Below are 14,174 nucleotides of genomic sequence, written 5' to 3'. Positions count from 1 at the left end.
AAGTTAACGCACCCAACCTTCCTGAAGTGTATAAAAGGGATTTTTTTAATCATGATTTGTTTTAGATTTGTCTCTTGCTGGTTAAAAAGCAGGTGGAAAAGATGAAAAAAATGAAAAATCCTGAATAAGCAAAAGTAAATAGCTGCAACTCTGCACTTCCTTTCATACTGGGTTTAAAGCTGCTCTAAACCTCATCATTTGATAAGCTGCCACCTGTCTAAAGAGGTTTTTAAGGGAAAATGAGCTAATCTTGGCAAGGATTGGCCTATTTCACCTCGCTCAGGAGGATAAACAAAAAAATGTGGATTTGCTATAGGCATCGCTACACTCTGGGGAAGTTTTGGAGAAGTGCAAAGGTAACACGTCAGTATCCTGATCAAGATAGTGTCAGGAAGCGTATCCAAGGCAGAGATGTAATTACCTTGCATATGTCTCAGGACGTTCAAAAGCTGTTTAGAGTTATTATTCCAGTTGAATCAGGTGGTCTTCAGTAACATTTTCTGTTATCTATTTTTGTCACGTGACATATCTGCTCGAAAAGAGAAGAAATTCTTTATTAGATAAAGGGTACTTAAGTACACATCACGTTGAAAAAAAATAGATCTATGTGTAAGTGCTTTTCATCACAGATGGAAATATGTACAAAGTTGCTCGGTTGATAATCAATAATGTTTTTGTAGAAGATCAAATCACCTGACAACGCAATCTACTTACTCATGCATACGGTTCACAATTATTTGCGGTCAGTTTTCCTCAGTTTGTATGATTCTCATTAACCTATATGATTAAATTTGCAGACTAAAACACCCCTTATTTGATTAAGAATAATACAAGTAAACAGTGCATGTCGGTTTTTAATTCCTGATGGATGCTACTGGGCTTTACTTTAACTGAGAAATTTGCAATCGCTTACCTCAGCTCTCTGTGTCCCATGCCGTAAGAAGCACAAGAAAAAAGTTGATGATAGTGAGTCTCGGCTGAGACAAGAAGAATCAGAGAAGAATCTACGGTCCCCAGAAGCGCCACTTTTAAACACGAGACAACTAAGGTAAATTGAATGAATTGTTATTTGTTTTATTTAAAACTATCGTTCAAGATTATAAGATATTATAAGATGTTTTTGTAGAAGATCAAATCACCTGCCAACGCAATCTACTTACTCATGCATACGGTTCACAATTATTTGCGGTCAGTTTTCCTCAGTTTGTATGATTCTCATTAACCTATATGATTAAATTTGCAGACTAAAACACCCCTTATTTGATTAAGAATAATAAAAGTAAACAGTGCATGTCGGTTTTTAATTCCTGATGGATGCTACTGGGCTTTACTTTAACTGAGAAATTTGCAATCACTTACCTCAGCTCTCTGTGTCCCATGCCGTAAGAAGCACAAGAAAAAAGTTGATGATAGTGAGTCTTGGCTGAGACAAGAAGAATCAGAGAAGAATCTACGGTCCCCAGAAACGCCACTTTTAAACACGAGACAACTAAGGTAAATTGAATGAATTGTTATTTGTTTTATTTAAAACTATCGTTCAAGATTATAAGATACGCGAAAAACTCTCCCCACCGATTTTTTTCCTACATTCTGTTAATCAAAAGTTTCTATAATTATAAAGGCTTTCTTGTTGATCGTCTTAATAGTAACAGTTTCCAGGATCCAAGGGGAGCAAAAGAGAGAACAGTTTTCTGTGTAGCTAGGTAAGGCGACATGCCGGCTTTATACTTCCTCCGGCGTGATAACGATAATGATGACAACAATGGGCAAAAAGCACCGTCCGCTAATGATGACGATTATCATAGTTATTAACAAATCTCAGTTACAGTCCTGAAAAAAATCTCAAGGGGTCCTTTGAACCATCCTCTTTATCTCGCCAGAAGTCAAAGTTGCTTAAACTCATTCTAAGGTTCGTGCAATTTTACGACGAATTTTCAATTCCGGTGTGTTGCACGCGCGACTTTTAATAGAAAAAACCTGCACCCGCCAGAACTTAAAAGAACGTGTCAGCGGAATGAATCAAATCTCTATCACTTTGCATACATTCTTGGGAACAGAAAAAATTACTTAGCGCAAACACTCTAAGTATAGTGTTCATTCCGTGCAATGGGGCATAAATAAAAGGTTCTGGTGGAAAAGACATTTTATTTTATACCACTGATGACAAAAAAGCAAAAAGGTTATACGGGTACCCGATTAAAAATATATTGATAACTCTATTAATTAATACCAGTTCTAATTTAGAGGAGAAAGTTATGAGAATAAAATAAAAGTTGTCTGTACCACAAAGCATGCCTTCAATGTTTAGACTGATAGTCCTAGAGCTTTTTGAGCATGCATTCGAATATCTTATGACGATAAGCCCGCCAACCACCCCACCCCGCGCTATGCTGTTTTCACTTAGCGGCTGGTCAGCGGTCACGTTTACCAGGTAAACAAACCGATCGATTCTTGATCACCGTTCTTGTCGATCGGAAAATCAAAATACCAGCGTGATATTGCCGCGAAGATGAAGCAGTTATGTTACTTGATTCGTACTTCATGTTCGAGTCGAAGCTTGGGTGGCACAGGTTATTTCTTGCGGTGGAATCGGCGAGGGGAATTCGAACACTAGTTGTAGTGTTTGAATATTTGAAAGAAATGGTCGCATGAGGATTGTAAGTTTCACGAACAATTTCAAATTTTGCCGCTTGAATTTAAAGTAAAGTTCATTTGAATTGCTTTCTTATATATTTCTGACGGTTTTAGATTTACCTGCTTGATTTATATCGGTTACGCTTCATGTTGACAAGTCCCTCAAAATGGCGGCCAAACTTGGAGATTGCCGAAAATTAGGTAAGTTCACGGAGTTATAAAGTTCTCGTAAAGGTCGGGCCGCAAAGTTTTTTTTCTGTAGTTATCTTTTCTATGGCACCTACTTCCTAGCTATGTTAGTTGGATCAGTTAAGAACGCCTCACTTTTTCAAAAATTTACCTTGAATTTGATCGGTTTTGGCGTGTTTGATTTAGGCGAACCGATAAGGTGTCATTCAAGTCTTCCTGTTTCCTTGATTGACACGCGATGTTTACGAAAGTCGCCTCGATAGATAAGATAGAGTTAACATACATGGCTGTGGTATTTGTCTTTTGCTGAGTTCCGTAGTTTTTTTTTTAAATTGTCCTCCAAAGTTGTATGAAATTAAAGTCTTGAAAAGTGTCACGACAAGCCTTCGCCCGAGTGAAATTTAATTTCCGTAAAACTCTGAAAAATAAAGAGATCCGATCAAACTGATTGTGGTTTTAGTATAGGTATATGAATGTCTTACAACACACGAGAAACTAGCGAAATCCGTGTCTCAAGCAAAATCGACCGGACCGCTCTTACAGAGACACTCTCTTAAATGTTTAGCTAGAGCGTCTGATGTTCTGCAAAGACGTGTACGTTGTACCATGCGACATTACGCCGAGCCATTTCACGCAACGCTACACTGTTTGCATGTACGCTGTACCATTCTACACCATGCTGAGCCATTTGACGCAACGCTACACCATTTGTGTGTACGCTGTACCATTCGAAATTACGCTGACCCATGTCACGCAACGCTACACTGTTTGTGTGTACGCTGTACCATTCGACATTTCGCTGAGCCATTTCACGCAACGCTACACCATCTGTGTGTACGCTATACCATTCTACATTACGCTGAGCAAATTGACGCAATGCTTACCGCTTGTGCGTACGCTGTGCTACTCGACATTACCCTGAGCCATTTCACGCAACGGTACACCGTTTAAACGGTTAAGAATATATGAAAGTCATATATTTGAACTGCGGTTAAGAACATATGAAAGTCATATATTTGAACTGCGGACAAAGACGTGAATGAAAGTGATCCCTTTTCAGGCCTTATCTTCACTACTGCCCAAGTAGTGCACATTACTGCGAGGATCACTTTCATTCACGTCTTTATCTGCAGTTCAAATATATGACTTTCATATATTCTTAACCGCTTATTCATCACTTCACGGATTTATTTGGAACCGACATCATGATCAGCTCCCAGTTGGCTTGTTAGCTCAGCACCGGTATCGCAGAGGTCATGGGTTCAAATCCCGTACAGGCCTGAATTTTTTTCAGGCCTTATTTTCACTACTGCACAAGTAGTGCACATTACTGCGAGGATCACTTTCATTCACGGTACACCGTTTGTGTACTGTATTGTAAATGAGTGCTAAGCTATTCGTAATTGAGCTAGTCCATTTCATAATTTAATGTTCCAACTCGACATGGGCAACTAGACTGTTTATCATTTGGCTAAATTATTCATGTTAGGGGTGTTTTGATTCATGAAGGAAAACTAAACCGTCCATAATTTGGCCATGCCATTCCTTTTTAGCTATGCTGTCCTGCACCTGATCTGTAGACCAGCTTTGTATTTGCTGATCTATTTAACATCTTTGTATTTTTGATGGTGACGGCCGCCCATAGAGTTCTATTGTTTATGTAGTCTTAAAAATGCGGGAAATTTATGGCTTTATTTGAGGATAAATCGTTTGTCCGAAAGAAACTTTGAAGGGCAAGAAAAAAATAAGATAGAACTGACGCATATTGAAGTATTAAAAGGGAAATTCGAAACGAATGGTCGGTACACATCACATTATATTGCAGGAGAAAGAGAAATACGGAATTTAACCATGGGATATTTTCTCGTGTTATTATATGTCGGGAAAAGAAGCAAGACCTTTAGCTGAATAAGTAGAGTTTAAATTGAGAATTAAATTTATCGTTCCAAATAATTCGGACTGCAATGAATGGTCCTTATTTGCCGATCACTCGAAAGCCCAAAATAATTTTTTCTGAGTGGCTCGAAAACAGAAAAGTGCATATTTCAAAAAATAAAAAATAAAGAAAAAATTAAGAGCTAATGTCAGCATGCATCAAGCAAACAGCGACAAGTCACCCAAATTTGTTTTCCCTCCTACTTTCATATTTTGTAGCCCAATATGTTCTAATAATTTTGGCATAGTTTTTTTTGTAAAAATTTATTTTAGTTTTCGAGAAATAATTTTTTTCGTTCGACCGCTCAAATATGCAAATTTTCACCATGAATATGACGCCAGTTGTGTGACCTCATATAACGAATGTACTAGACCTACGGTAATTTTATTAACATAATCCTTTGTTTTATCATCTAAACTTAATCCCCTGTCATTATTGAAGCTGGCAAAGAAATATCTATTTTTTGGTGAATATTTTTGTCTGACATACTTTTCCTATGTCGAAAAGTAGCATCAAAACAAAGACAGTTTTAACAATGACCGATATCACACGATCCATTTTGGCAATTCGTAACCTTATATCGATCAATTTTGGCTTATCAGCGTTCGCAAGAGGAAATCTAGAAAATAATTTAAGATCAGAACCAGCTGCCGTTCGAACGAGTTGTAGTTGGGTTACAACAACAATGGAACTCTTTCTCAGCAGTTCACATTTTCCTCTCCGTCACAGCATTTCTTGGAAATTTTCTAATCCTTGTTGCCCTTAACAAGGAAACTTCCTTCATCCACCATCGAAACTCTTATATCGTTGTCTGGCAACAACTGATATGTTGGTTGGTCTTGTTACCCAGCATCTTGCTGCTACTTATTGAATACCCTTGGTTCACGAACGCTAGAGTCTTTGTCGACATGCAAGGGACGCGGCCTTCATATCAACCTATGCATTACGTTCCGTGTCTTTGTTGACGTTGGCGGCCATAAGCGTGGACACCTCTCGCTCTGTTGTTGGGAATAGGATACAGACAAATAGTAACTTTAAAGCGCACATGTATCATAATAGGTACGTTTTGGATTTTATCCGTCGCCACTGCATCATTTTACATTTCACATACTTGAATTACCATTGGGTGTAGTATTATAGTTATACCGTCATGCTCAGTGATCTTAATCGCCTCGTATACAAAGATACTTTGCACTCTCAGACATTGTCAGGCTCAGGTACAAGATCATGATCAACAACAGCCAATCTAACCAAATGCACTGAACATGGCAAGATATAGGAAGGCAGTAAATAGTGCACTGTGGGTGCAGTTACCATTAGTTGTTTTTTAATGTACCAGAATTTATAACGGTATTTATGATCAATTATAGAAAAAACTTATTCTTCAAATGTAGTCGTCATCGATGGGATTACATGTATTATAACACATTTAAAGTCCACTTTGAGCCCGTTTCTTTACTGCTGGAGAGTCGAACAAGTGGGACAAGCAGTAAAGCAGACAATTCGACGAGCATTTTGCTTTGCATGGAGTTGGATACAATTTCTCGCAGTTGTCAGACTTGCATTAATCAGGCGTAATTTGAAGGGACAGAGAAAAAAAAGATAGAATGAAATAAACACGATTTTTCCAGTCAGCATCTGCTGCTTTCTAAATGCTTTAATGTTTGCCTATTTATGTTGATAAATACCAAATAAAAACACCGTACCATTGTTTAAAAATCTAACCCCGTCGGCTAAAAGACAAATTGAAACGGGCATAATTAACATCACCCAGATGCCGAGAGGTGCTATCTGTTTGACTTTCCTCCGACATACTATATGGCAGGGCCTCTGCGAACTCGCTGCTTTTTTTCATGTCAAATACTAAGGCTATCTACTGATTTTTTTCATGTTTTAATATTGATGTAGTGAACCACATAATAACTACGCGCGATTGTGCACTGAACTGCTCCTGATTATAAGTGCACGATTTATAAGAATTGAACGAAATTAACTCTTTTAGATGGGAATATATCTCAGCCTTGAGAGAGACACGGTAAATAGCGAATGCGAGATATTGTAGAAATTGGGAAAGTTTATAAAGATGAAAATTGGATGGTTTGTTGGTTTAGTTACTTTACATTTATTAACTGTTGCAGTTCCTTCAGGTTCTTGTCAGAGGCGAAAGGAAGAGAAACTAGCTTGTAGATGCTTTTCAATAACGAGATATCAATGAGATATTGTCTAAAATTACTAGGAATCTAAGTCCACCGAATAATTTGGAATAAATTGATGTGTTCGGAGATTTCAACGGTTGTGACTTTTATCTCAGAGGTATTTCCGTGTAATATGCAAAGATTACGGTGGGAGTTTTTGTTTTGCAACTGGGGATCATTAATGATTTGCGGAAACAAATGTCTTTCTGATTCCAGATGCGTGAAATTCTAAAATTTATTCTAAGATCTAGGAGAATCTGAGGAAGATTTTGGAGAATCTTATGAGTTCCAATGCAGAACTAAGAGGGGGAGGGGCAGGGGGATGGGGGGGGGGTCAGTCGTCGCTGACAGAATACAACGGGGTGACTGAAAATAGAGGTTCTATTGTCTATGTAGTCTTAAGAACGCCGGAAATTGACCGTTGCGGTTTCTAAGATAGGTTTCCTTTGAGGATACATCGTTTGTCCGAAAGAAACTTTTAAGTGCAAAAAAAAAAGATAAAAGCGACACATGTTAAACATATGAAAGGAAAATTCGAAACGAATGGTCGGTACACATCAAGTTATATCGCAGAAGAAAAAAAATACGTAATTTAAATATGGGTATTTTCTCGTGTTATTATATGTTTGCAAAAGAAGCGAGAACTTTAGTTAAATGATTTTAGTTTAAATTTGCAATTAAAATTTATTTTTAAATAATTGTGACTGCAATGAAAGGTCCTTATTTGCCGATCACTAAAAAGCCCAAAATATTTTTTTGAGTGACTCAAAAACAGAGAGATGCAAATTCCAAAAAAAAGAAAATAATAATTTCTTGAATATTGTAATATTTGACATTTTAATAGGCATGTCTTCCATCCAGTATTTTACTTCAAAGTATGAATCAAACTTCCGATGCATTTTGGAAATTCATAACCATATATCGATCAATTTCGGCTTTTCAGCGTTTGATTGAGAAACTTTAAATTTAAACAAACGAAGGCAATGTAAGAAAAGAATTTAAGATCCCAACCAGCTGCCGTTCGAATAAGACAGAGAAATTAAAGAGGATGGATTAATGAAGGAATATTGAGATGGCTTTCCAAGGGTGTGATAGTTTAGTTAAGTAACATTTTGCACCTGCTATGGTTCCTGTTATAAATTCTGATCAGATGCGACAAGAAGAGAAAATAAATGCGGGATATTTTCAAATAACGAAACGAAACGTCAAACATATTTTTTTTCAAATTTCTTGATATCTACGGCCAAACATTAATTTTAAGCTGTCAGTTAATTGTGTTCGGAATTATAACTGTTTTGAATTTATTTTAAGAATGTTTTTCGCGTGGCATGAACATTTTGCGGGAGTTTTATTTTTGCGGATGGAGACAATTCGTGCTATGTAGGGAAAAAAATAATCTCAGTCTCTATATGACTGACAGTTTCATCAGCCTGAGGGTGGATATTCAACTGAAAGGACAGAAAGGAAGGAAGGAAGGAAATAGATAATTTGCATTTTTTATTATTTCCTTTTTTTCTTTTTGTTTTTGTTTTTCAATATTCCAACTTCTGTATAGTTTTACAAAGAGAAGGTAAAAAGCCGGTAGGCCATTAGTCGATAGATGTTCCGATTAAGTGGGAAAACACAGAATGTGCTCTGGATACTTGCAATTGATTCACTTCTGTAGATTATCATTTGGCTGAAGATAACAGACTTTCGCAATGTTTTATAGATCCCGATTTTTCAGAGGGAATGTAATTTTGCAGATCGACAATTATCCTCAAAATCAATGTAGGTATACCGTTCCGGAGCAATTTCTATGTGTTTATCTACAGAAAGGTTTTTTCTTTTAATATTAAACTAACAGTTGTCTTTAACCTTAAAATTTTTATCAGCTCTTATTTAAAATGCGTTCTTAAGTGAAATATATCGACCAGATTGACAGCAAATGGGTTTGGGGGCTTAATTGATGTCAGGCACACCCTCTAAATTTCAAGAAAGGTGTATATGTATTGTTATCTAATTGTCTGGACTGACCGTTCGTTCAACCAATTTAAAACAAGTAGGATGTATTGAGGAAGTTTTTAGCGTGATTGATATAAAGAAAAATAAGATTTAACTGTTTCATGGCCAGGTGGTTGCTGTGAAGAAGTATTATGCCGCTTTCTCAGTAATTCCAAAAACCGTACCGAAGGGAGGAAAACCGTTCTAAGTGCTGCACTATGATTTCGACGACAAACTCAACAGAGGGTTGAACACAGACTGAAGCATATCTAGTATTGCTATGCTCTCCCTCCTTGATAGCTGGGTTACAACAAAAACAATGTATTTAATTCTCAGCAGTTAACATTTTCCTCTCCATCACAGCATTTCTTGGGAATTCCTTCATCCTTGTTGCCCTTAACAAGGAAACTTCCCTTCATCCACCATTTTAAACTTGTATCGTTGTTTGGCAACAACTGATCTGTTGGTTGGTCTCGTAAGCCAGCCTCTCGCTGCAACTTAAACCTTGGTTTACGAAGAATGGAGTCTTTGTCGATACGCAAAGGACGCAGCCTTCATATCAAGCGATGCGTTATGTGGGGTGTCTTTGTGGACGTTGACGGCCATAAGCGTGGATAGACTTCTCGCTCTGTTGTTGGGAATAAGAAACAGACAAATAGTAACTTTAAAGCGCACATGTATCATTACAGCTACTTTTTTGGATTTTATCCGTCGGCGCTGGATCATTTTACATTTCACATAATCGAATAGTTATTTAGTGTACTATTATTTTTGTACCGTCATGCTCGGTGATCTCAATCGCCTCGTACACAAAGATTTTTCGCACTCTTAGACATCATCAGGCTCGAGTACAAGATCATGTTCAACAACAGCCGAGCCAAACAACTGCTCTGAACATGGCAAGATACAGGAAGGCAGCAAACAGTGCACTGTGGGTGCAGTTAGCATTAGCTGTTTGTTATGTACCAAAATTTTGACGCTGCTTAAGATCAATTGTAGAAAAACTTATTCTTTACATGTAGTCGTCATCGATGGAATTACATGTATTATATTATATTCCAATTCCACTTTGAACCCGTTTCTTTACTGCTGGAGAGTCAGAGAAGTGAGAAAAGCAGTAAAGCAGACAATCCGACAAGCATTTTGCTTTCCACGGAGTTAGATATAATTTCACGGAATAGTCAAACTTGCATTAATCAGGCGTAATTTGAAGGGACTGAGAAAAAAAGATAGCATGAAACAAAAATAATTTTTCAGCATCTGCTGTGTTTTAGATGCCTTAATGTTTGCCTATTTATGCTGATCTCTCAAGGCTGATATCTCAGCCTTGAGAGAGACACGGTAAATAGCGAATGCGAGATATTGTAGATGTTAGGAAAGTTTATAAAGATGGAAATTTAAATCGACGGTTTGTTGGTTTAGTTACTTTACATTTATTACCAGGTGCAATTCCTTCAGGTTCTTGAAGCGAAAGGAAGAGAAACTAGCTTGTAGATGTTTTTCAATAACGAGATATCAATGAGATATTGTCTGAAATTACTAGGAATCTAAGTCCACCGAATAATTTTGAATAAATTGATATGTTCGGATTCGTCAGTTAGTTTAGTTTTGCACCTTTCATGGTCCTTTGTAAATTCTGATTCTCAATTAAGCATGTTTTTAAATAACAAAAAAAAAACAAAACTTTATTTTTAAAAATTTCTTGACATCTACGTCCATAGATTAATTTTCAATTGTCAGTTAAATGCGATAACTATCGAGTACTTTAAAATTAGGATGCAAAGAAAAGAGTTTAAGATCACAACTAGCTGCCGTTGGAATAAGACTGAGAGAAATTATGGAGGATGGAATATTGAATAAACATTAAAATGGCTGTTTAAGAGTGTGATGGTTTAATTAAGTAGCAGTTTTCACCTGTTATTGTTCCTTTTATAAATTCTGATCAGATGCGACAAGAAGAGAAAATAACTGAGGGATGTTTTCAAATAACGAAACGAAACGAAACGTTAATTTCAAATTCAAATTTCTTGATATATACGGCCATAGATTAATCTTTCAGTTGTCAGTTAAATGTTTTCGGAATTATAACTGTTTTCAATTTAATTCAAGACTATTTTTCGTGTGGCATGAACATTTTGCGAGAGATTTATATTTGCGGATGGAAACAATTTGTGCTTTGTGGGAAAAACATTCAGTACGTCTCTACATGACGGACAGTTTCGTCAGTGAAACATCAGGCTGAGGGCAAATGTTCTACCGAAGGGTCAAAAAGGAAGGGAATAGATAATTTATTTTTTTAATTTTTTCCTTCTTCCGTCTTCACCATAGTTTTACAAAGAGGAGGTAAACAACTGGTAGGCGATTGGTCGATAGATTTTTCGAGTGTGTCCGAGGACAAAGAATGTACTCTGGATACTTGCAATTCATTCACTTTTGTAGCTTATAATTTGGCAAAAGATAACAGACTTTCGCAATTTTTTATTGAATGCGATTTTTCAGCGGGAACGTCGTTTTGCGGATCGACAAATATCCTGAAAATTAATTCAGGTATACCGTTCCGGGCCAATTCTTATTTTTGTATCTACAGAGAGGTTTATCAAAAAATAACAAACTAACAGATGTCTTCATCCTTGAGAGTTTTATTAGCTCTTATTTAAAATGCATTCTTGAATAAAATTTATCAGCCCGAGGGACACCTTTTAGGGGGTTGATTTATGCAAGGCATACCCTCCAAATTCCAAGAAAGGTTTACATGTATTAATATGTAATAGTCTCGGTTAACAGTTCCCTCAACCAATTTAAAACGAGTAGGATGCACTCAGGAAGATTTTAGAGTTGATGAGATACAGAAAATTAAAAACGGAGACAATGCAAGAGAATAATTTAAGATCACAACCAGCGACCGTTCGAATGAGACTGAGAGAAATTAGGGATGATGGTTCTTTTTATAAATTCTGATCAGTTGCGACAGCAAGAGAAAATAATTGCGGGATATTTTCAAATAACGAAACGAAACGTCAAACATTTTCCTCAAATTTCTTGATATCAAAGGTCCTAGATTAATTTTAGTTGTCAGTTAAACGTGTTCGGAATGATAATTGTTTCTGAATTTATTTCAAGACTGTTTTTCGTGTGGCGTGATCATTTCGTGGGAGTTTTTATTTTTGCGGATGGAGAAAGTCTATGCTTTGTACGAAAAAGATTAGGTCCGTTTCTACATGACTACTAGTTTCATCAGTGAAACATCAGCCGGAGGGGGGATGCTCTACTGGCAGGACAGAAAGGAATGAAGGAAGGAAATAATTTGAGTTTTATTATTCCCGTTTGCCATCTTCTCTATAGTTTAACAAACAGGAAGTAAAAAGCCGGTGGGCGATTTGTCGATAGATGCTCCGAGTAGGTCCTAAAACAAAGAATGTGCTCTGGATACTTGCAATTGATTCCCTTTTGTAGTTTCTAATTTGGCTGAAAATAACAAACTTTCGCAGTGTTTTATTCAACGCGATTTTTCAGCGGGGAACGTAATTTTGCGGATCGCCAAATATCCTCAAAATCAATTTAGATTTACCGTTCCGGGGCATTTTTTATATATTCATCTACGGAAAAGTTTGTATGTTTTGTTTTGTTTTATTATTATTATTATTATTATTATTATTATTATATATATATATATATTTTTTTTCCAATGTGGAACTAACGGTTGTCCTTAACCTTAAAACTTTTACCAGCTCTTATTTAAAATGCGTTCTTGCATGAAATCTATCGACCAGATGGACACCATATGGGGTTGGGAGGTTGATTGATGCAAGGCACATCCTCCAAATTTCAAGAAAGGTCTCTATGTATTGTTAACTAATTGTCTCGACTGCCAGTTCGTTCAACCAATTTAATATAAGTTGGATGCATTGAGGAGGTTTTTAGCGTGGATGATATAGAGAAAAATAAGATTTCACTGTTTTTTGGCTAGGTGGTTGCTGTGAAGAAGTATTATCCCGTGTTCCCAGCAGTTCCGAAGAACCGTAGCGAAAGGAGAAAAACCGTTCTAAGAGCTGCACCATGATTGCAACGACAAACTCAACAGAGGGTGGAACACAGACGGAAACATATGAAGTATCGCTATGCTCCTCCTCCTTGTTAGTTGGGTTACAACAACAATCGATTTATTTCTCAGTACTTAACATTTTCCTCTCCATCACAGCATTTCTTGGGAATTTTCTAATTCTTGTTGCCCTTAACAAGGAATCTTCCCTCCATGCACCGTCCAAACTCTTGTATCGTTGTCTGGCAACAACTGATCTGTTGGTTGGTCTTTCTACCCAGCCTCTCGCTGCTACTTATTGGATGTCCGTAGTTCACAAACACTGGAGTCTTTGTCGACATGCAGTGAAAGCAATCGACATATCAAGCTATGCATTATGTGGAGTGTCTTTGTTTACGTTGACGGCCATAAGCGTGGACAGACTTCTCGCTCTGTTGTTGGGAATAAGATACAGACAAATAGTAACTTTAAAGCGCACTTACATCATTGCAGCTACGTTTTGGATCTTACCCGTCGGCGCTGGATCAATTTCCATTTCACACTCTCGAATAATCCGTTGGTATAGTATTATAGGTATAGCGTTATGCTCAGTGATCTCAATTGCCTCGTACACAAAGATATTTCGCACTCTTAGACATCATCAGGCTCAAGTACAAGATCATGTTCAACAACAGCCGAGCCAAGAAACTGCTCTGAACATGGAAAGATACAGGAAGGTAGTAAGCAGTGCACTGTGGGTGCAGTTAGCATTGGCTGTTTGTTATGTACCAAAATTTATAATACTGGTTGTTATCAATCATAGCAAAACCTATTCTTCTCGTTTAGTCGTTATTGATGTAATTGCATCCATTTTAGTATATTTTAACTCCACTTTGAACCCGTTCCTTTACTGCTGGAGAATCAGAGAAGTGAGACAAGCAGTAAAGCAGACAATCCGACAAGCACTTTGCTTTCCATGGACTTAGATATATTTTCTAGGGGTCGTTAATAAGCCGTAATTTGAAAGGAAAAGAAAAGAATATCGAATGAAACAAACACGATTTTTCAGCATCTACTGTGTTTTAGATGCTTTAGTGTTTGCCTAATTATGCTAATAAATATCACATAAAAACACAGTACCATTGTCGAACTCGCTGCGTGCTTTCTTGCCAAATCCTAAGGCCGTTTTCTGCTCATTCCATGTTTTTAAAATTGATCT

The 14,174-nt window shown here is 37.0% G+C and overlaps 1 protein-coding gene across 2 annotated transcripts; it reads left to right on the top strand.

Annotated features, from left to right (window-relative positions):
- The first annotated feature begins 1,366 nt into the window (after positions 1-1,366).
- LOC136277450 (melanocyte-stimulating hormone receptor-like) lies at positions 1,367-13,941 on the top strand. Of its 2 annotated transcripts, none has more exons than XM_066159563.1 (3): positions 1,367-1,494; positions 2,749-2,835; positions 12,905-13,941. In XM_066159563.1, exon 3 carries the CDS (start codon positions 12,994-12,996, stop codon positions 13,939-13,941), a length of 948 nt encoding a protein of 315 aa, XP_066015660.1. In that variant the 5' UTR covers positions 1,367-1,494; positions 2,749-2,835; positions 12,905-12,993. The 2 variants fall into 2 exon arrangements, with proteins under 2 accessions (XP_066015660.1, XP_066015659.1); XM_066159562.1 differs by lacking the exon at positions 1,367-1,494 and adding an exon at positions 2,463-2,657.
- Positions 13,942-14,174: the final 233 nt, after the last annotated feature.

This window comes from Pocillopora verrucosa, chromosome 12, assembly GCF_036669915.1.
Source record: "Pocillopora verrucosa isolate sample1 chromosome 12, ASM3666991v2, whole genome shotgun sequence".
Classification (NCBI taxonomy): Eukaryota; Metazoa; Cnidaria; class Anthozoa; order Scleractinia; family Pocilloporidae; genus Pocillopora; species Pocillopora verrucosa.
Note: the sequence above shows the minus strand (reverse complement) of the source record. Positions and strands in the feature narration are given on the sequence as shown.

Excerpts from the sequence above, each read along its gene's own strand:
- LOC136277450 (XM_066159563.1), top strand. The coding sequence starts at position 12,994 with ATGATTGCAACGACAAACTCAACAGAGGGTGGAACACAGACGGAAACA.